This window comes from Sceloporus undulatus, chromosome 3 (genome assembly GCF_019175285.1).
Source record: "Sceloporus undulatus isolate JIND9_A2432 ecotype Alabama chromosome 3, SceUnd_v1.1, whole genome shotgun sequence".
Classification (NCBI taxonomy): Eukaryota; Metazoa; Chordata; class Lepidosauria; order Squamata; family Phrynosomatidae; genus Sceloporus; species Sceloporus undulatus.
Window position 1 is genome coordinate 240,138,330 of NC_056524.1, and position 27,525 is coordinate 240,165,854.

The 27,525-nt window shown below is 37.4% G+C and overlaps 1 protein-coding gene across 1 annotated transcript; it reads right to left on the reverse strand.

Annotated features, from left to right (window-relative positions):
- Window positions 1–1,613: 1,613 nt before the first annotated feature.
- Window positions 1,614–27,525, reverse strand: HLTF (helicase like transcription factor). The gene is made up of 23 exons (XM_042458585.1): window positions 27,364–27,525; window positions 25,751–25,884; window positions 25,387–25,484; window positions 23,567–23,641; window positions 23,212–23,403; window positions 23,042–23,134; window positions 22,575–22,608; window positions 22,221–22,311; window positions 21,446–21,519; window positions 21,314–21,358; window positions 20,364–20,447; window positions 19,990–20,084; window positions 18,094–18,237; window positions 15,177–15,315; window positions 14,045–14,180; window positions 13,642–13,821; window positions 11,439–11,563; window positions 9,550–9,728; window positions 6,701–6,820; window positions 4,559–4,671; window positions 4,182–4,362; window positions 3,385–3,465; window positions 1,614–2,783 (listed from the first exon to the last, which is right to left on the reverse strand). Exons 1-23 carry the CDS (start codon window positions 27,513–27,515, stop codon window positions 2,643–2,645), a joined length of 2,706 nt encoding a protein of 901 aa, XP_042314519.1. The 5' UTR covers window positions 27,516–27,525; the 3' UTR covers window positions 1,614–2,642.

Consider the following 27,525-nt stretch of genomic DNA (forward strand, 5'->3'; position numbering starts at 1 on the left):
ACTATTCAGAAATGGTATACATCTGAGCTTCACACAAGGTAAGATTCTGTTGCAAGATTCCCAGCTAATAGACTCTTCTAAAGGTTGATGGTAGTAAGCCTGTTTAGTTGTTCGCATAAGTAGCAATAGCAGCTTCATTTATATACCACTTCATACCACACTAAACAGTCTAAGTGGTTTACAACCATAAGCTAATTGGCCCCATTTGGGTACTCATTTGAGCAACCTCAGATGGATGCTAGGCTGAATCAACCCTGAGCCCCTGGCTGGGATTGAACTCACAACCTTGTGGTTGTGAGTAGCTGCAGTACTGGCATTTCACCACTATACCACAAGGGCTCCATGTGTGATTGAAAATAATTATACTTGGGATGACTTTTATGTAACATTACAAACTAACCATAGCATGAAGTCGAAGGCTTTCATGGTCCATAGTTTTTTATGGGTTTTTCAGGCTATGTGGCCATGTTCTTGAAGAGTTCTCTTCTAGAACATGGCCACATAGTCCGAAAAACCCACAAAAAACTAACCATAGCATTTATTTATTTATTTATTGATGTCCCCATCAAAGTGTTCAGTTCCAGCTAACGCATTTGTTTCTTACAACTGCCTCTCCTTTTTTTGCAGGGGATCCATTCCAGACCCCTCACAAAAATGGAGTTTTGCTTATATTCAAGCCCCATTTTCAAGCCCTCGCATAAGCAAAAGACGCAAGTCCAAAGAGCAAAAGAATGGAGGCAGGACTGTACTACAAAATTAAATGTGTTTTTACAAAGGTACTCACTGCAGCATTAGCTGAGGTGCCAAGTAAAGAGGAATGCAATGGACAAACTATTAGTATGTCCTGCAAGTGTAGAAGATTAGGAGTGCTCTTATCTTGACTTTTCATTCCCCAATGCTGATAATGATGTATTTGCATGCTTCATGCAGTTTTGAGTGCTATCTGCCCATAGTTTGTTCAGGGCTAATCCATGTTCTAAGAACACAAAACTGTTATGCCACAATAGGAACAATAAAGTTCCCCTTATCTGAAGAGTTCCTGTTGGCTGTAGAACAGATGCACGTGTCTTAAAGTCAAATTACAAGCCCAAAGGTGGGACCATTTACTGCGTACTGTTGTCTTCACAACATTTCTCAAGTGTATCTGTGTTGGTTACCCTGCCTAGAGTTTACTTCTGTGAAGACATTTGGGAAACCAAAAGACAGTGGGCCCTTGATATCTGCTGGGGTTTGCTTCTAGGATCCCCTGTGGATACTAAAATCTGTGGATCCTGAAAGTCCCATTAAATACAATGGCATAGTAAAATGGTACCTCTTACAGAAATTGGCAAATTCAAGGTTTGCTTTTTGGAAACTATACATTTGGAATATTCTCAATCTGTGGATACGGAGGGCAAACTGTAAAGTGCAAGAAAAACTACTGAAGAAATACAAAGTTTTAGGCTACTTGAAATTTTTCAGATAGCTTAGTCAAACTGCTATCACCCAGAATAGGCTTATATCACATTAATGACTACCAGTGGTGAAATAGGAAATGCCTGAACTTGATGCGAAAATGATTTGCCTAAGGCAATGTAGCATATTTTTAGAAACAGTTCACTTACTTCATAAGCCTCCAAAAAGCCATAATTTTATTTACATAAAAATAAAACTAGCACAAGTTACTGAGGTTTTTTTTACTATTGAGATAATTGTTACATCACTCATAGCAGTAAAACAGAGGCAGAGTAATAATTCAAACAAATATTTCAATCCACTGAATTCACTGCCGGTAGGTAACAGATACCAGCTCCATTAATAAAATCCCCACTGAAGCTTTGCCATGTTGACTGAGAAAGGAAGCCTGTTGGTGATATTATACCATTGTAATCCAAGTTTTCCATTGAGTGCAGGTCAGAAAGCCAACAGTTCTTAAGTAGCCTATTTCTTCTGGCTTCCAAGTGGGCTAAACACACTAGTAAGGCTGCCTTCAAAATAGTCTGGATCAGATATGTGTTTTTCCAAGCCACTCTTCCCAGGGTTTTGCTCCTGCACTTGCCAGCAAAATATTAGGTTTGGAATTCTCACTTAGATATCCCCACTCAACATGAAAGGGCAAGACTAACATGCACCTAGCATGTTTGTTGTTTGCAAGCTATGGTCACTTCCAATTTCTATTTCTAGCATGATACAGATTGTTTCAGAATTCAACATTTTTTTAAAGTAGCATGCAATGAAATAAAAATGCACGTAAATTAACTACTAGGCTTTTAAACTTTTGGAAAAGCCTTTTAAAGTTTGTTTTTATCCTATACAATGTACATCCTGATCTTATAAAACTAGCAATACTATTCTAAGCACAAAAAGAAATCAAGTTATCCAACTCATTTACACAAGAACTGTTGCCAGAGCACAAATTACATATGTTGTTGCTCAGAAACAGCCTGCCCACCTCTTACAGCTTAGTATTCCTTCTTTGGAAGAACAGCCAGATGAACCTTAAACCCTAAATATGAAAATATAAGTCCTACTTCAAATGAAAAGCTTAATGTGTAAGGAACTGCTTTACTCATGCTTTTGAAATTTTTAATGCAGATGTGCTGTTTGAACAACCACATCACATTCAATCTTGCCTAAACTGAACTTCATTCTAATATTTCAAATTATAAATCCATCAGGGTCTTGATGTCCTTAATTTTTGTTTCACTAGAAGGTTTTTTAGTTCCAAAAGCTCCAGCTGCAAGTTCTCTCTTCTTGTGTTGAATTTTCAGCATATTTTCTTCCACAGAATTCTTCACAATGAACTAATGGCAATTTTTAAAAAGAAGAAAAGATGAACTACAATTGTCAAATTAAATATAACACTTAAAGAATAATAAAAATGTAACTGGTGAAGTGATAATATTAAAAGGAGGCAAATCTAAGAGCTTAAAAGAGAACAGTGCTATTTCTTCCCTTAAATCAACTTCCAGTCCCACATAGGGCCATATATATGTACAAAGAAAGTATCTTTGCAGTGCAAAGGCCTACTTATTAATCCCTTTATAAAAGTTTGAAATCCAGCCAGTCAATTTTTTCAAGGTGAGCAGGATTTAGTCCTTTTCCTTCCTACTTTTCCACCCCTTCAATAGGGTTCTGTCCATACAACACAAACTGCAACATGTATACTCTGGCCAGAGATCAAATGTTTGTCTAGGAATGTCAGGTTCATATAACAGATCATACTCAGTTCTGAACTGGCCTCTCTTATTGGAGTACAACAAAGACATTTTCAAATACTGCTGTAAAGTATCCTCTGTATCATAGGCACATATAGAGGTAAGCTACACTTTGAAGCTGAATTTAAGTAAAAGAAGAAATCCCTTTGCTAATGATCCCAAGTGCTTGAAATAATTGCCATCTCACCTTAGTGATGATGACATCCTGCTTCTGCCCAAGTCTGTGACATCTGTCAAAGCACTGATCCTCTGCAGCAGGATTCCAGGCCTATTGGTGACAGTAAGCAAAGCAAAGTGTTTTCAAACTGAGATTCTTAAATCATACCATTATATTTCTGTGTGGAAAGACTTGCTTTTTTTAAAAAAAAAGTGGTAGAATTTTTAAAAACTCTTAGCTTTACATAACCAACAACATTTGTAGTTTACCAGGGCCTAGTTTTTGCATACCATTACTTCTCCAGTCAAGTTCATGCATTGTCAGACATAAATACTGCTGCTTAGTGCAAAAAATATCTCTGATCAAAAAAGGTGTATTCCCTTCAATTGAAATGGTGAAGCTTTCATACATAAAGTGAACATAATTATATCATCAAGGCAATGGTTGCACAGAGAAAATCTGCAGGTTTCCCCTCAAAGGAAACAATGCGAGATTTTTTTTGCTACTATGAGCTGCCCTAAAGGCATTTCTCACTCCTTTCCAGCATTTCCGGGATAAGCTGTATGGGCAAGAGTCAAAATGTCTGAATACAACAATTATGAGAGCCATGATGTAGTGTTTTAAGTGTTGGACTACGACCCTGGAGACCAGGATTTGATTCCTAGCTCGGCCATGAAACCCACTGGGTGACCTTGAACAATTCACACACTCTCAGCTGCAGGGGAAGGCTATAGCAAACCACCTCTGAACAAATCTTGCCAAGAAAATCCTGTGACAGAATCAGAAACAACTTGAAGGCACACAACAAGAAGATAAATTGTACTTACTGGATCCATTAAAAATACCCGTGAAGCTGCTGTTAGATTCAAACCAACGCCACCAGCCTTTAGAGATAGCAACATTACAGTTGGAGATCCTACTTCATTGCTTTGGAACTGCCGAATTGCCTCTACTCTTTTTTTCCGTGTCATAGACCCATCTAAGCGAGCAAAGACAAATCCAGATTCTCTGAAACAGAAAAAATACATCATTGGTTGAACTGGGTGTTAACCCCTTGGAACAAAGCTTTGCCTTTTTTTAAGCCTGAAAAATTAATGTCCCAAGAGCAAATTACAGCATGTAGGATTTACATTTTTCAACTACTTTCTATGCGGTTTTAATTGCAGCAAACACATACTATATTAATATATACAAGTATACTTACTTTAGTGGAATCTCTATTAAAGACAGGAATTTTGTGAACTGAGAAATAATTAAACTCTTGACAGAGGGATTTTGCTCCCTTAGTTCTATCAAAGCATGCATGAGTGCATCGATCTGAAATAAAAGACAGTTATGTTTAGTTTCATAAATCACAAATCTTCATTTCTTTTCATTAGTTTTACTGGTATAAAAGAAGCTTGTACATGTTTTCAGGGCACTGTGTGACAGACTGACCAATTATTTATTTTCATTTATATCACTGAATGGCAAACTTCATGCCCTCAGACACATGAAAGGAAAATACCCAACCATGAACTGATAATGTACAAAGTTTGGGAAGAACAGAAAACTTTTGGAGATAATAATTTGGCGATCTAGAATGTAAGTTCTGTGAAGGAATTGCGATTTTTATAGTCCAAAACACATTGTAGAAATAATCCAGTATGAGACTGATTTAATTGCTCTGGGTCAATGCTAGGGAATTTTGGGAACTGTAGTTTTGTGAGACATTTAGCCTTCTCTGTCAGAGAGCTCTGGTGCCACAATTCCCAGGATTCCCTAGCACTGAGCCAAGCCAGTTAAAGTAGTCTCAAACTGTGGCGGGATACAGACCACCCAAAAAGGGCAGTGTCCCGCCGCCCTGGTTTGCTCTGCGAGGAAGCCGCAGTGGAGAAACCACATGGCTCCGTCATGGAACAAAAAAAAAAAAAAAAAAAACACGCAAAAAGCGGGTTCTTCTTGCGGCGCCTTTGCAACACGCGGACGCTAAGCATTTGTTGCGTCAAAATGGCGGTGCCTGTGTGTACAGGGCGCTACTATTTTGACGCCCCCGTCACGTGCTAGAGTTGAGGTCAATATGGATGGTGCTTCCTCGGCCAATCCCTAGCACGTGACAGGGGCGCCGCAAAGGCCCGTCTAAATCGGGCCTGTATTATTTCTGCAGTGTGTTTTGGACTACATACAGCTTTTGACACATATAGCTTTAATACAAATGTGTTTTTAAAATCATTAAATCATACTCCTAAGAGAATTGTAAGCAAAATGGAGGAAAATTTCAGGAACACAAATGTGAAAGGAGGATATAAAGATCCCCCCTTTTCTCCTTAATTCCCTATGGTGTTTGAATTTATGTGTGGATTACCTAATACAGTGGTGCCCCGGGATACGAAATGATCGCGTTACGAAATTTCCGGGGTACGAAAAAGTTAGATTGGAAAAAACTGTTCCGGGATACGATATTTTTTTCGGGTTACGAAATTTATTTCGGCGCGAAATTCAAACGCAAAGCGCGGCTAGCGGCTTTCCAGCGCTAACGGAAAGCCTTTTCGGGTTGCGAAATTATCGGGTTACGAACGGAACGGCGGAACGAATTAATTTCGTAACCCGAGGTAGCACTGTACATGTCTTTCTAGATTGCCCCTTCCCAAAACAATGTTGCTGTTCTTAGGCTGCAGTAAATCAGAGCTACATTAACACTTGGATACATAAACAATGTGTCCAAAGCAGGAAAAGTAACTTGGTCCTTTTCCAGAAAGGCATTCACACAGTAATTATCAAAATAAACTAAGATGGACAAATTATAGAAATGAGGAATAGATAAAGAATCTAGGAATTACTGCACGGGAGTAAGAAGAAGCCCTAAAGAGATTTGAAGGGCTGCAGCGAAAAACAAAACAAAATGCTGTAGCTGCACAAACCAGCAGAGGAGACAGAAAGTAATACATGCTTAGAATACACGCAAAGGACAAGGAACAGAATCCTGGCCAAAAAGGCTGGTTGTCTGCCCAGCCTCCTTTGTACAGCTTGGTTAAGTTTTATTACTACATATATTTGGGAAATTGTATGTCCTTTAATGTTATGAGTGTTTATTTAGCAGTCTGCCCTGAATCATATATACAAGACTACTAGTTAGAATTTGTTCCAGTATTAATTAACTGTTCTACTTGGTCCTTCCTGCTCCATAATGTGATAAATCCATTTTAGGATGTTGAATTAGAAATCTGTAATCTAGACTGATAGTTATGAGTTGGCTGGTTATGTAACTTTGCAAAATAATATTTGGATACATTATTTTCAGACTTGTCAAAAACTTATGTTTAGATGAACCATTTGAAACAACAACTTGTTCAAATGGGATGCTTACCTTTGAACTAGATACCCATTCTTGGTCAGTCTTTTTTCCACTATCAGGTTCCTCTAAACAACATTCTACTAAATGTTCTAATCCAACCTCTTTCCTGCAAAGAGGACATTTAGCATTTGCCTGAAAAACAAAATAGTTTAAAGACTTTTTTCATCTTTATACACACTTGGTAATACGAAATCCATGGGGTTGTCATGTTGACAGGCAACTTGAAGGCACAAGAACACACACACTCTGCAAATTATGCTAGTTTTTCCACTGCTAGGAAAAAGAGAGGCAATGTTTGCTGTACAATGATTTACAAAGTGAACATTAAAGAGGAACAAATCATAAGCATATATCCTCTCTACAAAGCAGCCTGCATCTTAACATGAATGAGCACATTTTTCTGTTAAATCCATACAAATTCTTTCCACATAAATTGGCAAAAACCAAGAGGTACTTTCTACTGCAAAAGTACATGCTTAGGTGTCCTAACTTGATATCTTTCCCTATTAAATAGAAGAATTCTCTAGGAGACACTCCCCTAGGTAATTTTGTGCATATTTTCAGATTTCAAATCATACCCAAATAATTCTTTGATGCAGTAGATGGGGTTTTGCTCACAGTTGGAGTTTGGGTGGTCAGTAATAAGTCAACTCAATTTTCTCCAGTATGTAACTTAACTGGCACCTTCAGGAGGCTTTATATTTGTTTCTATATGTTTAACTTTCTGCAGTACAAGACTATAGCAAAATGTGTCCCCAAATATAGTCTGTATGAGTTAAGAATAATTTAATATGTAGCTGGATGCACAATATGCATAATAGAGCTACAGAGGTCATTATAATTTAAATGGAACCTAATTTAATTAATTGAAATTGGAACTGTAGAACCATGAACAGCAGTCAACCCACATTCTTCTGAGGTCGCTAAAGTGAGTACTGTACCCAGCTTGTTCAGGGCAATTAGCTTACAGTTGTAAACCTTTTACAGACTGCTTAGGTGGTATGAAAAAGTATATAAATGAAGCTGCTATTGCTATTGTTTTAAGTCAGGAACCAAGATGTCATTTGGATATCTTCCTTACATGTGGAGAGCAGCACCAGGAAGATTCACACCTACACAAGCCACTGTTATTTGGTGCTGAAGAATAATTTCTATAGCAAAGAACTTTTTCTATTTGTGTAGGCTACTTGCACTGGTATGGAAAGCCTATCCAAATACATAAGATGCCACATTGCAGATGTGGGTAGGGGAGTGGGAGAGCTAGTCTGCATGTTCTTCCCACCTTCTGACCAAACACAGAAGAACATAAAATATATAAAAATCTTTGTATTGGGTTTCATAGGCTTGGTGAAAATCACTCACAATGCATCCATGCTGCATAAGTAGCCAACAGAGGACGGTGTTTCCTTTTTTCTAGAGGAATTTTGGCTCACTGACAACTTTTAATTGTATTGCTCTGAAATCCAATCATGTGAAGTGATAATGCATTAATTGCTCTATTCATGAGCACTTCCCCCAAAAATGTCCAGTTTAATTGATAAGCAAGAAAAATTAAACTCTATTTATGTAACTCACTAATGGCACTACGCTTCTATGGTGCTAGCAGAAGTGCTGCTGGTAAAGTCTCCCATGTCAGCCAGACTTTTGCTGAGGAACCAGACTAAATGTGCTAAACAACTACTGGGCAGCAGTAGTGGTGGGTGACACTGGCAGAGGAGATCTCAGACAATGGCAGTAGCACCATAGCTTATACTTGCTACTACTATATAGGAGGCACAATAAATGCTTTCTGAATGTCTTTTAATATGAAAACCCTATGAGAAAATTAAAATATAAGAAGAAATGCAATGGCAAGGAGAAATATAGTAAAAGCAATCAAAGAATATAATGCAAAGTCTGACCAAATTATGTCAATCAGACTTCAAGGAAAACCAATCAATATAACCTTAATCCAAGTTTATTCTCCTAACTCCAGAGGCAAGAAGAATTTGAAAGATTCTGTGCTGGAGTCTTGGAGGAAACTGATCACACAATAAAAGAGGACTTTGTAATTATAAGTGATTAGAATGTGAAAAAGGAAATGGAGCAGAATCAAAGACTGTAGGAAAATTTGGCCTAGGATCAAGAAATGAAGCAAGAGAGCACCTTATTGAATATTGCATCATTCATCACAAACATGTTCTTAAAGCAACCCAGGAGGTAACTATACTTGGACATCACATGATGGTCAATATAGGAATCAATTAGATTACATAATTGAAAGCAGAAGATGAAGAAGCACCATTCTTTCTGCAAAAATAAATCCAGGAGCAAATTGTGGCACAGATTATGAACTACTAACATCAAAAATCAGAATAAATCTAAAGAAAACCATTAATCCAACCATCATGTTGAAGTACAAAATCTGAAGAACATCCCCGTAAATATATAGCACACACACATCAAAAATAAAAGGAGTTCAATGTTGTTTAATTTGAAATCAGGAAGAAATTTAGCAAATGAGACTCTTCATATAATTAGAAACTAATTATAGAACATAAAGAGAATTGCAAGCCAGTTTGGTATAATGGTTTGAGTGTTGGTCTAGGACTCTTGAGACACTAAGAATCCTCCTCACCAAATCCTGCTCAGCCATAAACATCCACTGGGTGACTTTTGGCTAGTCAATCTCTCTCAGCCTCAGAGGAAAGCAAAAGCATACTCCCTCTAAACAAATATTGCCAGGGTTGCCATAAGTTGGAAATGACTTGAAGACAACAAAAATTACTCTGTTTTAGCAACACGGCCATCCAAATTACCTTCCAACCACCAATGATTAATGCATAATAACTCCTTACAGTTGACTGAAGGTAATAACTAACCTTCTCCCTTTGAATAACTTCACAGATGCATGGTTTGCAGAACACATGAGCACAGTGTGTTATCACAGGAAAGTTCAGTGACTCTAAGCATATAGCACATTCTTCATCTGATCCAGAGCTTAAAACTAGTTTCATCCTCTCTATTAATTTCTCACGTAGCTCTTCAGGAGTACTGTTACCTGCATGGACAAACAGGCACAAACAAATGCTAGAACAAAAATACTGCAGAATTGAAACCTCAGTTATAATGCCATACAAGGCAAGATAATTTAAAAATGAAATGTTTATTGGAGAATAACAAGCAGTGGTCTGCAAAAAAAAAAAAAACCATTGTAATGCATTTTCCCTCCTGAAACGATTGTTTCTGCTGACAGTGTCAGCCATATTGTCTTCCACCATGCAATTTCATTTCCCATTCCCTACCCCCCGTTTTTCATTTTCTTTCCCAACTGGGTTCCACTGGGCTGCTTTCGGAAACATTGCCCCCTTTATGTTTTGGTGGTACTTCTTATTTACTTCTGCAATCTCCACATCCCTCTCACTTCTCAATATTCTCATTTAACATTTTGGCTATATTTCACCACTCTGTTCAGAGAATGGGATAGATTTCTTTTAGATAAAGAGTTATATACTTTTAACAACAACAAAAAAGGGGGGGACCATCCACTTCTCAGAGGAGATCTCTGAATAGAATGGCAAAAAGCTCTTTTGAATGCCTCAGGCAGTGCTAGCGCTTTTGACTCTCTGAAGAATGGATCTGAAGAGCTCCATGCTGAACACCCCTCCTGACCCAAATAATTCCCATTACTGGCTCCTTAGCCCTTCTGATATGGGAATCCTAGAGATAATCTGTTTTTCCACTCTCACAGGCATCCTACACACCTAATGCCTGCAAATGTGTAGGGCCAACTGTATTAAGACAAGACAACACCTTCAGTTGCTGGATATTTCTACTCTTTTGTCATCTGAAGCACCCTTATCCAAATGCTAGAGAGAATCACAATGTAGCAGTATCCACTTTGTCTGCATGTTTTACTTCCATTACCAGATGTTAATCTTCCTCGGAAAGGAAGGCCTTCACTTATGAGTGTTTAATATTGCAATAAATGCAAGTGTAATTCTACAATTCATCCCATTTTTATATAGTTCAGTACTTTAAAATAGAAATATTAGTTCTTGTCCTCTACAAAGTATGTTAAAATGAGAGCTTCTTAGATGGCATCGTTGAAACTAAACATTATTGAACATGCAAAAAGATGTATTAATCCATGAGACTTGAGGAAAAAATAGGCTGCACTAAAAAAAATGTAGGTCAAAAACATTGCTGCATTTTTTCTTAGTCCTGCCCATGCCTGGCTGCCTCCTCCATACACTGCACACCCACCATTTACCATAGTTCCCGCATCCATCCAGCCTTTAGAGTAAATAGAGATGTATGCCTGCCAGAATTTTGTATGTTCTTTGACATCATTTTCCTTTGCTTCATCCTTTACATTCTTTGTTACATGCCCTTATGTTTTGCCCTCGATCTAACCACAGATCACATCAAAATCCATAATTTTGGCCCAGAAACCTGCCCTCAGCTTATACACGAGTATCTATGGTCAATACTTTTGTGTCCATGAAATATTTATAGCCACAGTACTATTTATATACTTTCAAATTACTCTGATTTTCTCAGTATTCACACAAATCTCAGCAATTACTATGAGCAATATCTACACTGATAGAAGGCATGGGCTACAGTTTCGTGTACCACAATGGGTAAAGTACAAAACAACAAACTTACATATTTGATCTGTATAGCTCACCACCTTATTTTAGGTCTATTGCATTATTATTATTGTTGTTGTTGTTGTTGTTATTAAAAAGAGCATGGATACACTGACCTCCCATATTGCTAGATGACGATGTGCTTATACAGAGTGATGGGTGACAGCACAACTGTCTCAGTCTCAGCAAAGCACCAAGAACGTGTGCATAGTTGCTCAAGACAGTTCCCTCATTAAAATACCTGTAGAATAATTTTTATGTTAAAATAAAAGCACTGCCATTTCAATAACTCAGTTGTGATCCACAAATCCCTAGACCCTCACTCACACTCTCACATAATAAGACCAGATCATAACTGAGCACAGTACCCTCACACACTCTCATCCCTTTCCTCTTCTCTAATATCTCAGTGAAAAATTCACAGGGGGATTGGGGTGTCTTGGGTCATGTTTCCCATTACACTCAAACTAAGAAATTATTATTTATTTCTAGCAACAAACAAATGTCCAACACTCAGTGTTGACATTATGTATTCACATCTATTATTTCCCATTTCCATTTACCATAATGGACTAAAAAAATCAGATATAAAATTTGGTTCCTGCACCATCAGACAACAGAAATACCTGAGTATATACACACAATCATAGGTATGTTAGATTGGGTGACAAAACTGAGGTATCAATCCAGTGACTAACTGAACCCTTTATTTTCACTTGCAGAATGAAGCACAGCACAATAAACCCACTCAATGGACTTTACTTTACATATACAGTTGGCCCTCCCTATTTGCGGCTTTAACTTTTGTGGATTTGATTATCTGCAGATTTGATTCTTATGTTCTCTCTATGAATTTCTAGGTCCTCCAGCACAACTCTGCTGGAAATTGACCACAGAATTGCACTGGAGAACTTGGAGATTACTAGAGAAAACATTTCTCCAGGCCAGGAATCTGTATGTCCTCTAGCATGATTCTGGTCAACATTTGGCAGATGTTGACCATAGGGTTGTGCTGGAGGACCTAAAAATTCCTAGAGAGAATATATTAATCCAATCTCTAGAGTAAAATGTGTTCTTCCCAGTAAAAACACAGTGCTTTTTTTGTTGCATTTTTTTCCTCTTTCACATGGGTTATATGCCCTTAACCCCAGCAAATGTGGAGCACCATCTGTACTCTGAATGATAATTATAATCTCTTTCCATTTTATATCCTACATGGAAAAATGGGACAGAACCTTCTCTACTGTGCCACACAATTGTGGAAAGCCTTCCCCGTTCTTATTGATGTTGACTTTATTTTGGCCCAAAGCTAAAACACCACTCGAGTCTGAGAATTTTGGCTTGTATCTTTAAAAATACATGGTTTTAAACTGCTTGAATTGTTTAATATATTGCAGACCATTCTAATTTTTTTCATAGTGCTTTTTGCCTGCATCTTCTAAGATCTTATGATGTAGGTTGGGGCATAAATAGTTTAAATCGTTTGCAAGATAATACATACAGAAATAAATAACACATTCTGTTTATCAATACAGTTCTCATTTCTAAACCAATCCCATTTTACTGCTGTCAGTACAGTAGTATTGTGGCAGGACTGGGCTTCATAGCTGTTAGAAGAAATAAGGGCTAGCTACTAAATCCAACCAGTCATAATTCACTAACCCCTATCAAGCCCCATCAAACCACACAAACTACCCAGTAGCAAGAAGCCAGACATCTTCTTCAAAATAAATCAATGGTATCATATAAAATGTCATTTTATTCGCTTTTACTGTTAACAACCATCATCCAATAAACATATTTAAAATCATGAAATCATGATATACAGTTGCCCCTCCAAGTCCATGGACTTGAAATGTGTGGACATGGAAATCTGCTGAGAAGCGACTGCTATTAACCTTAATGAGGTGCATGCCCATGGCATGCCCCCCACATACACACATCCCATTCTAGCCTATGGAGCTTGAATAAGATGAGATTTTGAACTTGCGGGGGGAGGTCTGGAATGGATCCCCCACGAGTTCAAAGAAGCAACTGTACTATGCTTATCACCATAATTCCATAATATGTGTACATTCTGTGTGCGTCTGCACAAAAAGGCATAACTTTAATAGTGCATTCCATGGAGCTTATTTTGGAATAGAATCTAGGGTTTCAATCCTACACCACCTTAACTGGGAGTAAGTACCACTGAATTCCATATTTATTTCTGCATGGAGTTGCACTTATACGACAGCTAAACAAAGAGGTTTCAAAAAGTCAAATCATAACAGCTGCAAACAAAGCAATTTTTTCTACTTAACTGTTGGCACTATTTACCTTTTAACAGCTGCTATGCTTTCATTTTTCACAGAGTTATAGATTAAGCTTTCTTCATCTGTAAGTGTAATATGCTGGATGAATACTTTGCGCTCTGGGAGTTTCAAAACAGGCTTCCCTTTTACTTTGCTTGTTTTAGTTCTTCGAAGTGTAATACTTTTAATCAGGGATTGTAAACGCCTGCCAAAACAAAAGAAGCTTCCATGAGACAGAATTAATACAAAAGATATTTCATATATCCTGGTATTACTAAATATTGTACACAAAGTGAAGTTGCATACTGTCTGTATTTTACTTAATACTAAAAATTAGTGAGAGAATTTTTAAGAGTAATACAATATGTTTGTATCTATTGCTATTTATAGAATACGTTTATCCATCATATATAAGAAAGAGTTTATACTTAAGCCCTCCTTGATCTCCCATAGTAACAGGACGCTGGATTGTTCTGTGCCACCACTCCTTATCTGTAAATGGCTTCAGCTTTAAGAACGAAAGAAGAGACCACAAGTCCTTTAAGGAATTTTGAATCGGTGTACCTGTAAAGAGAAATGGGAACAAAACAAAAACATGCTATACTTCTCACCATTCACTCAAAAATAAGTCAAGACTGGAGCAGTGGAAAGGATCCCATGTGCAAATATTCCTAAAGCTCATCAAAAATTGCTTTTGTCAGCTTGAGTTATTATGCAAACTTAACAATGTTCACCAACATAACCACCATATTACTCCTCAAAAGTTGGTTGTTATATGTTTCTCCAGCATATTCATTTCTAACTTTTCTAATACATTTATTAGCTTCCCATAAAGTTATATTAAGATACACAAACATGGCTGAAAATGATTGATTGTCATACACATGGAAGTCCAAAGAGTTACAAACAGTACATCAAGATTGACTTGATCTACATACTCTGATAATGACTCCTGGGGATTGTTCAACCATTAAGAATGATTTTTTTAAAAGTAGCACTAGCTTACAAAGAAGAGTCTCCCATTGTCATGAAATGAGCATCTACTTTGCTTAGCTACTGAAACATTTTTGTGTGTCTATGTGGCTTCAATCACCTGTCACCTTATAGTGATGCCACAAAATGCATCAGGTTTTCTTAGGCAAGGAATACTCAGATGTGGTTTTGCCAGTTCCTTCCTTTGAAGTATAGCCTAAAGTATTAATAGGCAGTCTAACTTCTTTAGTCAGATACACACAGACATCTATAGAATTTGCAGCCAAGCAGAATTATCCTTTTATTCTTTATAGTACACACCATGAGCAGCTGCAACCTGCTCCTCAGGTGCTCATAAGAGTGCCAAAGGGGCTGCTTTCAAGTAATTACCTAAGCAAGTGGTAAAATACATTCTGACCTAAAGCAAGTGCAAACAACAAAGTACAGTAACTGAAAGCAAACAACAAAGTACAGTGTGGATATAAGCAGCAAAGTCTTATTTATTTCAGAGCTTTAATGAGTCACTGCCAATTTCATAATTTGGAAGTTAACAGAATACTGCAATGTTTTGTCAACGGCACAAGTTACCTGTCAAAATCCATCTTCTGTGTGCATCTAGATCTAATACAGCTTTTGTTTGCTGAGCATTTGGATTTCGTATGGTGTGTCCTTCATCCAACACCACTCTCAGCCACTTTAATTTGTGCAAAGGACTATTACCTCGGGCCTGGAACAAAATTAAGAGATTCTTGTAGAAGAAAGTACCACCAGCATTTACTATTTTGTTTTTCCTCTCTTTTTTGTGTATGTATGCAAATGCTATGAACAGCAAGAGGAACCAAGACTGCACCAAACATGTTTAAAAGCTTGGAAGTCAGAATACTATTGTTCTTAACCTTTAAATCCAGTTTTATAAATCTACAAAGCATAATGTTAAAGTATCAACATTAGGAGGAACTTCCTGACATCAAGAGATATTCGACAGTGGAATGGACTCCCTCAGAGTGTGGTGGAGACTCCTTCTTTAGAGGTCTTTAAGCAGAGGCTGGATGGCTGGGGATGCTTTGATTGTGAGTTCCTGCATGGCAGGGGGTTGGACTGGATGGCCCTTCTTGTCTTTTTCAGCTCTATGATTCTATGAGGTAGACAAAATGGTGCTGGCAAGAAGTTTTGCCTGTAGTATGAAGTGTTTTGATGATACCTGTGATTTGTTTTGTTTTATTACATTTACACTGTTTATTTATTTAAGTTGGACCTTAAAAAGTACTGGATTTCAGCTACCTGCCATCTTTATTTCCCAAATACATTCTTATAAAGATGACAGATGTCTTGAGACTAGCATTTCATTTTGAAGAACAGCAGCTGCTGTAAAAAATAAAAATCTAGAGAACGAAAGAAGAACACTATCATACAAGCCATTAACACAGGAAAGGGGAGAATTTTGAAATAGCCAAAACTTAAAAGCTTTAACAACTTGACATAGCACCAACACACACTAATTAGCCATTGGTTTTAAGCATAAGATGCAGCTTTCTCTCATTCCACTACAATAATGCTTCATACTCATCAGTTGGAAAGAATATACATCTAACCCTCTTACACAGCTTCTTATTCAATTCCACAGCTAAAGAAATTTAAAACTACTTAGTCTGTATCTGTCAAGGTGCAGACTGGGCCAGCCAGAAAAATCAGCAGTAGCAGAACATGCCACTAACCATCCTGGGCACAAAATACTGCTTGAAAACACTGAAATTCTGGACTATGCCAACCACTACCATGTCAGGATGCACAGGGAATCCATTGAAATCCACAAACACTTGGACAATTTCAACAGGAAAGAGGAAACCCTTAAAGTAAACAAGGTTTGGCTACCAGTCCTGAAGAAAACTCAACAAATGCAAATGGGAAACCATTCAGAGTCAGGGACTTTCCCAACAGATAACGATCACCAATTAGCAGACACTGATCCTCTTTTGCATTAGCTTCCCAGCCTGAGTCCTGCCATCAGCAACAGAACAATACACATGCAAATCACTCCTGCATTTCCAGACTCACACAGTATATATATACCCAACTTTTTCCAGGCATGCATTCTCTGAAGATACCAGCCACAGATGCTGGCGAAATGTCAGGAAGAAACTCTTCTAGAACATGGCCACATAGCCTGAAAAACCCACAAAAAATTATGGATGCCGGCCATGAAAGCCTTCGACTTCACACTGTCAAGGTGAACATTTTAAAAATAAGATTTCAGATCAGGATTAAAATTATTATTGGAGTTTGCTTAAGTTTTAGTTTCTAGATGGGCAAAACAATTATATTTTTCTACCGCCCTCTAAATTCTTAAAGCAAACTTTGCTAACCTCCAGGGTAATTACTAAAATGGTGATCCCTTTTGTGACAGGTGATTTGAACTCAACTCTTCCAAGCCATTAGTCATCTAAATTTTTAATGCCAAGTAGACCCCAAAGCTACCAGCCCAATGACTATTAGACTATGGCAGGATACAGACCGCCCATTTGAGGTGGCCTGCAGCCGCTCATTTGCAAAATGCCACTCCTCCCTGGTCCCGAAAAGGGGTGTCCTTGGGACACCATGGGAGCTGCAGCCAGAGGAGAAAGGGGCCGCTCGGTCCCTTTCTCCCTGGCGCCATTCTCACGGCAATCTAGTTTCTGCAGGAACGAGGCGCCCTCCGGAAAGGAGCTCCATTTCGGAGCTCCTTCCAGCACTGCTGTTAGGCCGCCACAAGCGTCACATCACGTCAAAATGGCAGCGTCCATCCGTACAGGACGCTGCCATTTTGATGTACAGAATACATGCTAGGGTTGCAGGGCATCTGTAAAGGACGCCCCGAGGCAACCCTAGCATGTATCCAGGCTGGCGCAAAATGCCGGTCTGGACAGCACCTATATCATATTTTAACTAAAGTCTAATGAACAATTAGGCTTTCTCAAGATAAATGTGTAGAAAGCATTACCAACCGGAACCCTTGAGCTGACATAGGAAAAACTGCTACCCCATTCCAAAAGGAAAGAGACAGAAGCTGTGAGGTGGGGGATCATGCTTAGATTTGCAACCTTTCATGAAGCCCCAGGCCACAATTATAATCTGCTTCTAAATTATTTGGCAGATATTCCAAGGAGGGAAAGGTAAAAGGTAACATATTAGAAGAGCACTGCTAGAACCTCTACAAAGAGAAGGGCCTAATTTTATTGTTGAATTACTTTTTCTGAACCTCAAACCTCAGTATCATTTTGGACAGATACGTTCAGCACTGTACCAGATTCAATTTCTGACAAGAAATCTAATTTTTATAGCCTATAAACTGCTATTTTTTGGTAGTTTTTTGTGTTTTTGTCAAGCTATGAGGCCATGTTTCTAGAAGAGTTTGTTCCTGACATTTTGCCAGTAGCTGTGGCTGGCATCTTCAGAGATGCTTTTTTTTGTTATATTTTGTTTAAAGGAAAGATGTTAGTATCTTACTTTAGATTTTTACCATACTTACTCCATAGTCACTTGCCAAAACACTGTATGTTGTTAATACAACATCCTGCCTTGAAAGTATTGCTGGATCTTTGCTGCGCTCAGAGCCATAGTAAACATATAGGTTCAACTGAACATCTGGATCAACATGTTGTTCAAACTGGTCCTGAAATGAAAATATGCAGGTAAATATTTCTATCATATGTTAATTTTGTTGTAAACCCAGATTTGCTACGGTTGGTGGAACTTAGTAAAACAGAACCAGGGTAAGCATTTGCCAAACCATAGTATTTGTAACCATGGAAGTTATTCTGCTTAAAATATGAGAAAATCACATATGTTCAAAGCTAAAAGTGCACTCAAGCTTTTTAAGATGTATGATTCTGGTTTCAATCCTATGCTCACTTCCCTTGGAATAAGACCCACTGGAATCAGTGGGACTTACTTCTGCACAAACAGGAATTGCCAACTTGTTGCCCACCAGGTGTTTTGCACTATAATTGCCATAAGCCCAACCTAGAAGAGCAGTTGCCCAAGAAATAATTTTTAATCGGAGACATTTTAATGGCACGAGGTTGCCTACTTTACTGTAAATCTTACTTAAGAATATTTAAGTTAAATTGCAATTCTGCTCTTCCCAAATGTTCTCACTTTAACATTTACCTTATTAGGAGATTCAGCTCAGTTGACCATAGGGTTTTTGATAGTTAGGGGGCTCGGGAGAGGGTACTAATTATACACTAAATGAAGACCAGTAGGTGAGACTAGACAGAGATTACAACTTGACTGCTGAGAGGTTCCAGTCCGTAATTTTTTAAAACATCAGTTAATGATTAACCATTAGTTGGAAGAGAACCAGAAAACCAGAGCTGGTGGATAAAGTGAGCAGACAAAGGAACAAGACCTCTAGATAGAGAATCTTGTTGAAGACTGGCACCAGTGGCTAATAAGATAAGGAAGCCATTGTGGTTGTGGTGTAGCAGCTTCCAGAAGACACAGTGGAAGGAACCGCAGCATGCAGTTCCTGAAAAATCTGAAGTATTATTACCAAAGATACTAAAGGCAGAAGAAGACTGCTATAAATTACTTCTGTTCACCTGATAAGCTTTTTCTTGTAGTGGTGTCTGTCCCATGCCTTTGCCATATAAACTAAGCTTCTGAGATTGTAGAAGAAAGAGAATATTGGGGGAGTTTGTGCCAATAGTTAAAACTTAAGTTGTAAGACCTGAGAAGTTTATGGCAAGAAATTCTACACACCCAAGCTTCATACTTTTAAAGGGGGAATATAAGGAGATAGCCATGTTTCACTCCAGTAAGACATGCTCACTGACCTTGGGAAAAGCCATGTTTCACTCCAGTAAGACACGCTCACTGACCTATTTCCAACCCTAGGTTTCTCTAGACCTATACAGTATATAGTTTTCATTGAGGATCCATGGGAAATGCAACTATGCTAGGCTTGGTCTTAAGACATGGGTTTTATAAGTCCTAACATTAGTCCCCCATGCACAAAATAAACAAAAATTTGCATCTTTCATAAGGTGCAGAAGATAGGGTGAGTGGGTAGCACAAAAAGTGAAAATGTCCTAAAGTTCTACATTATAATACAGAAAGGGCAACCTGCAGACCTCCAGATGTTGTTGGTCTGCTACTCCCATTAGTCCTAGATAGCACTGCCCACTGTCAGGAGTTACTGCAATTATAGACCAACAACGATTTGCCCACCTCTCTTGTAGTATGTTGTGGAACCCATACGAATGTATGCACAATCCAAGGATTCCACAGAAGCCTTGCTAATATGTTTTTTCCATCCAGAATAGAGAAACCAGATTCAACGATTAGGAGAGTCAGAATGGGCTAAGCATAGTCAGAATGGGCTAAACACTAGAAATGACAATTGTTTAAATTTCAAACCTACAATCCAGTTACTTAGGACAGAAAGTGGACAAATGATCAGAGTTGTTCTAAGACTCTTGTCAGCTTCATTCTTCTTATCCTGTACAGTAGGAACACCTTGGACAGAAGGAAAAACACTATTAACTGTGCATTTGAACTATAACACTTCCATGTAATCCTTTTGAGAGGTTTTCAATTAAAGGACAACTATATACCAACATTTCTTCCTAAACACGTGCCATTAAGTTTTTGTTTTTATTACTACACTTTCATACAATTCTACTAATCCGTGTTCCAGATGTTTTCTTCATTATCTTTTGAGACGTTCAAGTAGCATAATATATAGCACTTCAATCTGAGAAGCAATATAAGTATGAAGTTTTTATATACTGATACCTTTTTTCTTTGCCTTTTTTAAAGACACTGTGGTTTCCCCAAGAGCAGAGCCAAATGCTTCATCTTCCTGAATATCAGAAGAAGCTGCATGTTTTAGAACAAAAAACAAACAATTCATGTATGCATTTCTGTAGGATTCTGCTTAATTTTATTTACACACATAACTAAGTTACAAAACAATTATTTCAAGAAGCATCTTAAAAGCTATTCAGTAATTTTAACTCTCAGCACTGCTGTTTGGTATAAATCAAAATTAGAACCAATCTACTAACATTACCCCATAGTTTATAAATGAAGATTATTTTTACAAATAAAAAGCCATCCCAATTCAATTACAGTTGAGATATGATGGAAGCTGAGACACCACAAGAGGACCTAAATACCCTAAAGCTACCGGATCCTGTTTGATCTTGGAAAGCTAAGCAGTCAGTTCTGGTTATTACCTGGATGGGAGACTACCAACCAATACTAGGTGCAGCAGACTATATTTCAGAGGAAGGAACTGGCAAAACCACCTCTGAGTTTTCCATGCCTAAAAAAAATTCTATGAAATTCATGGTTGCCATTAAGACAGGCAACTTGAAGGCATGTGCGTGCATGCGCGTGTCCACACACAGAAGTCTTTCAAGACAGTCAATGTGCTTAACATTAAAATCACCAGTATTTTTTTAAATTGACACTGCAACCCCACATTATGAATGCATGCATAGACACATAGTTTTCAAAAACCTCATAAAGATATTAAAGCTAGAATGGGGAGGAGAAACAAATATGAGTACTTCAGTGTCATACCTTTATTATTATTTGGTTTTAATTTAGATATGCATTTTAATAACTTTTTAAGGGGGAGGGAAATATATTGTTTTTATGCTGTATGTTATTTTAATGTTGTAAACTGCCCGGATTGGTTCACCACAGGGCGGTATATAAATAAAATTTATTATTATTACCTTTTCTTCTTTTTCTTGTTGCTGCACGCTTTTTCCCCACTTTAGCTGTGCAAACAAGAGATGTGTTAATGCATTAAACAAAGAAGTAAAAAGATATTAGACAAATAATACCAAAAATAAAACGAAGCTCACTTTTTATTTGTGTTTCCTGCTCTTCAGGTTCAGAGTCACTGCATACTGTATACTTTGGTTTCCTTCCTGTATCTCTGAAAGATAAACAAATCAGCAGCAAATAGAACATTTCACATATTCTTAATTTGATAATCCAGTCTGGTTTTATTTGTACACTCTATAAAACAGTAAAAACATTTGCGATAAAGGTTTACAACAATCTTCCAATTGCCAGTTCAGAATACATGTAACAGTGTAATTTGTTCTAACCATCCATGTAGTTCTTTCTTTTCTTTTTTAAATCCCAAAAAGTAGACTTCCCTCAGAGGTAAGTGTTAAACCCTTTTCTGAAATCAACAGCGGGAAGGGAAGGGTGGGAAGAGTTCAAAGTGACATGTCATGGGGGAAACAGAAAAAAACTCAATCTTCATGAGTGTATCCACATGTTTGAAATGCACTTAAAAGAGTGATTTAGAGCATAATCAAGGTAATTTTCTAAGCATAATAGTACTCTCTTATATAAGCATATTGCTCAAAATCTTCATTTCAAAATAAGGGGGAGAGCGGGATTCTTAGAGTTCAAAGAACTCTTTTAAGAACACAATTTAAAAAAAAAAAGATGGATCAAATAAGTACCTTCCTTTGTTAAACAGTCATACGTGTGCTTCATCTCCTGAGATAATATTATTTTAGAATCAACAATTTTAATAATAAAAATTTAATTAAAAAATAAAAAAGAATCAACATTCACAAGCTATTTTCCTGCTCATGAGGTTTTTTATATGATCTGATCTACCTTTTTGGACGCAGTCTGGATGACTGAGAAGGAACCGAATCATCTTGCTCCTTTCTGTCAGAAGTATTCATCTGAAAGCCACACTTGGGTACTTCACAGGAGAGGAAAAAAATCAAGGTACATCTAAGCAACTAGACTATTAATGTAAATCAAAATTTCTTCACTGCATTGGATCCAAACTAAGTCACACTTTAATTTCACAGCAAATAAACAGAAGTTAAGATAATCATACCTAACACGTTCCACAAATCTCAAAAGGACCAAACTATAGATTCAGTCCACTTAAGTCTGGCATCTAATTGGATATGAAACAAAGTGCATCTCTGCAGACCAGCATGTAGTTAACCAAATTACCTTCAATGTTATTTTTCCCAGCAGAAACACATTCCTGAAAGAAACAGAATATTTACTTAAAATATTTCATCATTTTTAAGTTCTGCAGATAAGAATTACTAGATCAAATATTAAATCTGTTAAATATACAGTTAGCTAAATGTTCATAGAACAAACATGATATGATTAAGTCTTCTTCTACAGTGCGGTAGCTAGTATCCATAGACCCCCTTATATGAAGAAATACAGCAATTAGACTTGCATTTTTCTAGCAGTACAATGAAGACAACTTGTAAATAAATTTATGACTGCAGAGAATATTCAACAAGAGATACAAAGTAGTCTTAGCATTCATGTTTTTAATGAATTCCTGACATGAACAAAAAGATCATTCTGTTGTTCACACTTTTCCTATCTGGATTACTTATAGCAGAACTCTAACTGGAATTCTATAGCTAGAGTTAATAGCCTGAGAGAAAATATCTCACCTCCTTCACTTGATTACTTTTCCTTTGAACAGGAAAAGGTAGGCCATCATGAAAATTGGTAAGAGTCACTGCAATGATAGTTAATGTTTTACCCTAAAATACATGAAACAATTGTCAGTATTCATTTATACATCAAAAAGGTCCCATTTTAATGCAGTACAGATAGTTACCAAACCCATATCATCTGCCAATATTCCTCCAAGAACATTTTCTGGTCGCTTTTTTTCAGCAAAGTTTGTAATTGTATTGTAGAAATAGCTCTCCCTCTCTTCCCAAAATGGAGGCAATTTCTGATTGTTCTCACGCGAAATCATCCAAGCTAAAGCTTGCTTCTGATGTGGAAGCAATGGAGTTGAAATAGCCTGTAAAATTAAAATACCATACTAAATTATTTTATAACAAAAGCCACATGATGGGAAAATTACATTCTTCCCATCATAATTTTCTAGGATTTTAACTTGAATGTCAATGCACTTTCTCTAATCACAACTTCACCCAATATGGCATACTAAATAGAACATATACCTCTGCTGCTTCTGTTTCACGGGTTTTATCATCTTCCTTCAGATCTTCAAAGAGTTTGTCAAATTCAGTTTTAAGCTAAAATATACAACATATATGACTGTTAGTCTTCTCCATTCCTTCATTCCTCCTTATTTACCTTATACAAATTAGGACCCTTCAACTGTTCATGTAATTAATACCTTTGCTAAGCCTTTTGAGGATAAAAGTGATATCTTTCATACTAAAATGGGCTGCAGATTATCAGCAGATGCTGAAGTGAACTGTGGGATCCTGTATTCTATTATTTTAGTTGGTGAAGCCCAATGATATAGGTCCAAAACACACTGCAGAAATAATCCAGTTTGAGATTACTTTAACTGCCCTCGCTCAATGCTAGGGAATTCTGGGTAGTTTTGTGAGACATTTAGCCTTCTCTATCAGAGAGCTCTGATGCTACAATAAACTACAATTCCCAGTATTCCCTAGCACTGAGCCAGGGCAGTTAAAGTGGTCTCAAACTGGATTATTTCTGCAGTGTGTTTTGGGCCATAGACAAAAAGCTCAAAAGAGAGTAGTCAGGTACTACTTTGCCTGACACTTGTATGGAACAAAACTTACTTGACTTAAGACAACTGCATTCTTTTCCATTTCTTAATTCACAATGTTGTCATGATCTTCAAAATCCTCAAGAAGTTCAGAGTCCTTCTGCTATCCTTGTTACAGATTATAACAGGGATACCTCAAGGGCTGCTTTCTTCCACATACCCTTGAATACTAACATTTTCTGCACAGACCCTTTTTCAAATCCTCTCTCTGTATCAAGTGGATGGTGACTGCCACAAGTCTCTCTCAACTACCTACTTATTTAACCAAGGGCTACAAGACTGCAGCTGCGAGCCAGATCTGAACAGAGTCGGAAGAAACTCTTCAAAGCAAATCTCATGTGTTTCCTAACCCAGTATGGAATTAATTTTTAAAGCCGGTCACCTAATAGAGTAAGTGGAAAGCACATTAGTATTATGTACCAATGGATGGCAACAAGTAAGGAAAGGGGTATTTTGCCTTTGGCATTTATGGCGGGGTACAGACCGCCGCTTTGCGGCGCTCTGCCGCCGCCGCCAGTAGGTCCGCGGGGGAGCCGGAGCCTTCAGACGGCCCGACTCCCGCGCGGACCGAAAAAAGAAGCTCCAAAATGGAGCTTCTTTTACCGTCGCGTTTGCGACGTAGCGAGGCGCCAGGGGCGCGCTCGCTACGTCACAAGCGGCGCGACACGTCTGGACGCTGTGCGTCCAGTACGTAAAGATGGCGGCGCCCGTGTGTACAGGGGCGCCGCCATCTTGTACGTATTCAATACGTACTAGGGTTAGGGAGGTGCGGAAGCACTGCCTCTTCCTAACCCTAGTACGTATTGTATACGTACTATTTGGCGGTCTGTAAACCGCCTATGTATCTTTTCCACAATTTAACTTCAACAACACAATCCTCATAGATTACTTTGCATAAATGAGCCAACAAGCTTGCAATTTACAAAGGAAAGTTGTTATGTGACACTAGCCCAGAAAGATATGGCAATCAAATATTTTATGTTTAAAGATTTTATCACATGGCAAAAGGGGAAAAAAACCTCAGTATCATTATTTAACATCCATCCCCTTTAAAAATTGGCACATTAAAGAATTATAGCTTAAATTCTAAAGAAACAGTAGACTAATCAGAATGAGTGACATACTTTTAACTCTACCTGTTTTTAAAAGGCAGTTCTAAAAGCATAGGCAAAAACATTCTTGCCAAAAAAGAAAGAAAGAAAGAAAAGAGAGAGAGAGAGAGAGAATGAATTATACCTGTTCAATTGTCATTTGTACAGCAGCATGGATTGGAGCACTGTAACTTGTTCCAGCTTTTCCAGATTTCCAATTAGTCCCAAAATCAAATTCAGAACCTAAGATTATTTAAAAAGAAGAAGAAGAAGAAGAAGAAAAAGACTAGTTGATGTCTCTAAGTTATCCCTCACCACCACCAGGGCCAAATGGGTCCCATTTTAGGGAAAAGGCAGGATAAAAATGAAATAAATAAAATAATAAATAAATGTTTTTCTATTAACAGAATTCTACAAAACTCAAACTAAAATTTAACAAGTCAAGCCCTTCACATTTTGATTGATAAAATGTTTACTGAGTCAGTACATAAAATAATTATTTAACTTGCCTTTTCCTGTGGGAGCTAACTTAAATCCATGCATTTTAAGTCGATTTAGAACCACTTGCTTATTTTCCTGTCTTCCCCAAAAGCTCAACTGTACTGGCATAGTGAAAGCATTATTTGCTCCATAAGGAACAACTCTAAAGATAAAAAAAAGAAGAACATTTGTATTACATTTATATTCCATCATACCCAGCAATCCCTTCAAAACTCTCTCTCACACACACACACTTTTTGATCTTCACAACAATCCAATGAGCTATATTAGGTTGAGACAGTGACTAGTTCAGTCACCCATACTTGAATGGGACCCTGAAACAGAGAATCTCCAGCCCTACCATCATGTAAACATTACATTAAAATCATTATCTAATAGTTGAATGTTTTTCTGTTTCAGAAAGGAGCCTAGGGTAATGAGGAAGGAATAAACTAATAATATCTTGAAAGGGTGTAAAGGGTATACAGTAGACAGAACTAGCTCTTTCCATTTGCAACATATCTCCAGGTGTACTACTACTGCTGGTACTTCAGTTCAAAGTCTTTATAATATTTGCTCTAACCAGGTTTTCTGGGAATCTTATAAACAATAGCAATGTAATTGTATGTACAGGGATTATTATTTTTTTCAAGGACTACAGACACTTTCTTACTCCTTTGGAATTTTAGAGTATTGAGGATTAGTAGGATTACCACTAATTACCACAGTGAATAATTACCCTTTTGTAATTATTCAACCCCTTACAAGGAAACCTCCTCAGTCTCAAATGGAACCAGCCCACTGAGAATCAGAATGGTATGTTGCATCGTAGTTTGCTGAAAAATGGCATAAGGATTCCACCAACCCCACAATACACTATATTGGTTGGGGCAAAAAGTACCCCAATGGGGGTTAGCTATAGGTTTGTGGGGAGTTAGTCACAGCTGTTTTTCCCACAGCACTTTTTCTTAAAACCCACATCCCTAACTAAATATTAGGAAATTAAATATGAAATTAAATCCAATCAAGTTAGAAATTTCCTAACAAAAAAAGGCAACTTTTCATAATTACTTTAAATGTGCAGACATATCAATACTACAAAAAGGTATGGAAATTCAGTTGTAAAAATCTATTAGCAAAGCAGTAAAGAATAAGATTATCAAAATAAGAATTATAAAAGGAAAGAAAACCTTGTATTTAATGCCTACTTTTAATTCTGCCATGTTTTATGACATAATAGAAATATTCAGATTTCCTTTTAGTTTCTGGTGTTGATTTCAAACCTTACTGTTCTGCTCATACTTTACCCTACTACAGATATCATCCATAAGGTATAACCACCCCCACCCCATTCCTGGGAGTATGTATTTCTGAAAAATACATACAAAGGAAGATACTGTAAGACACCAGATAAAAACTTCTTAGTTTATGTAATATGACTCCTAAAAACTGTTACTATTGCTTCCAAATATTCTACTTTGCCTCAGACTAGGAATTAGTATTAATAGCACATGTATGATTTCCACCTGCAAGTAAAAGCAAAGTTATGTTTTTGGTAAATGCTACTGGTAGATTGCCATTTAAGAAAACAATGGTTTTATTCATAAGAAAAAACAATAATTACAGTACAAACACTTCTTACCCTTCTATCACTGCCAATTTTTGATCCATGATGTATGCCAAGCATGCTGCCAGCTCTTTTTTGATGTGGCCAACCTGGTCTCCGTTAACATTGTTCACTTTAACAGCGTTCTTGTCATATGGATTATTAGGTTCTCGCTGGAGTGCAACCATTTCATTATTA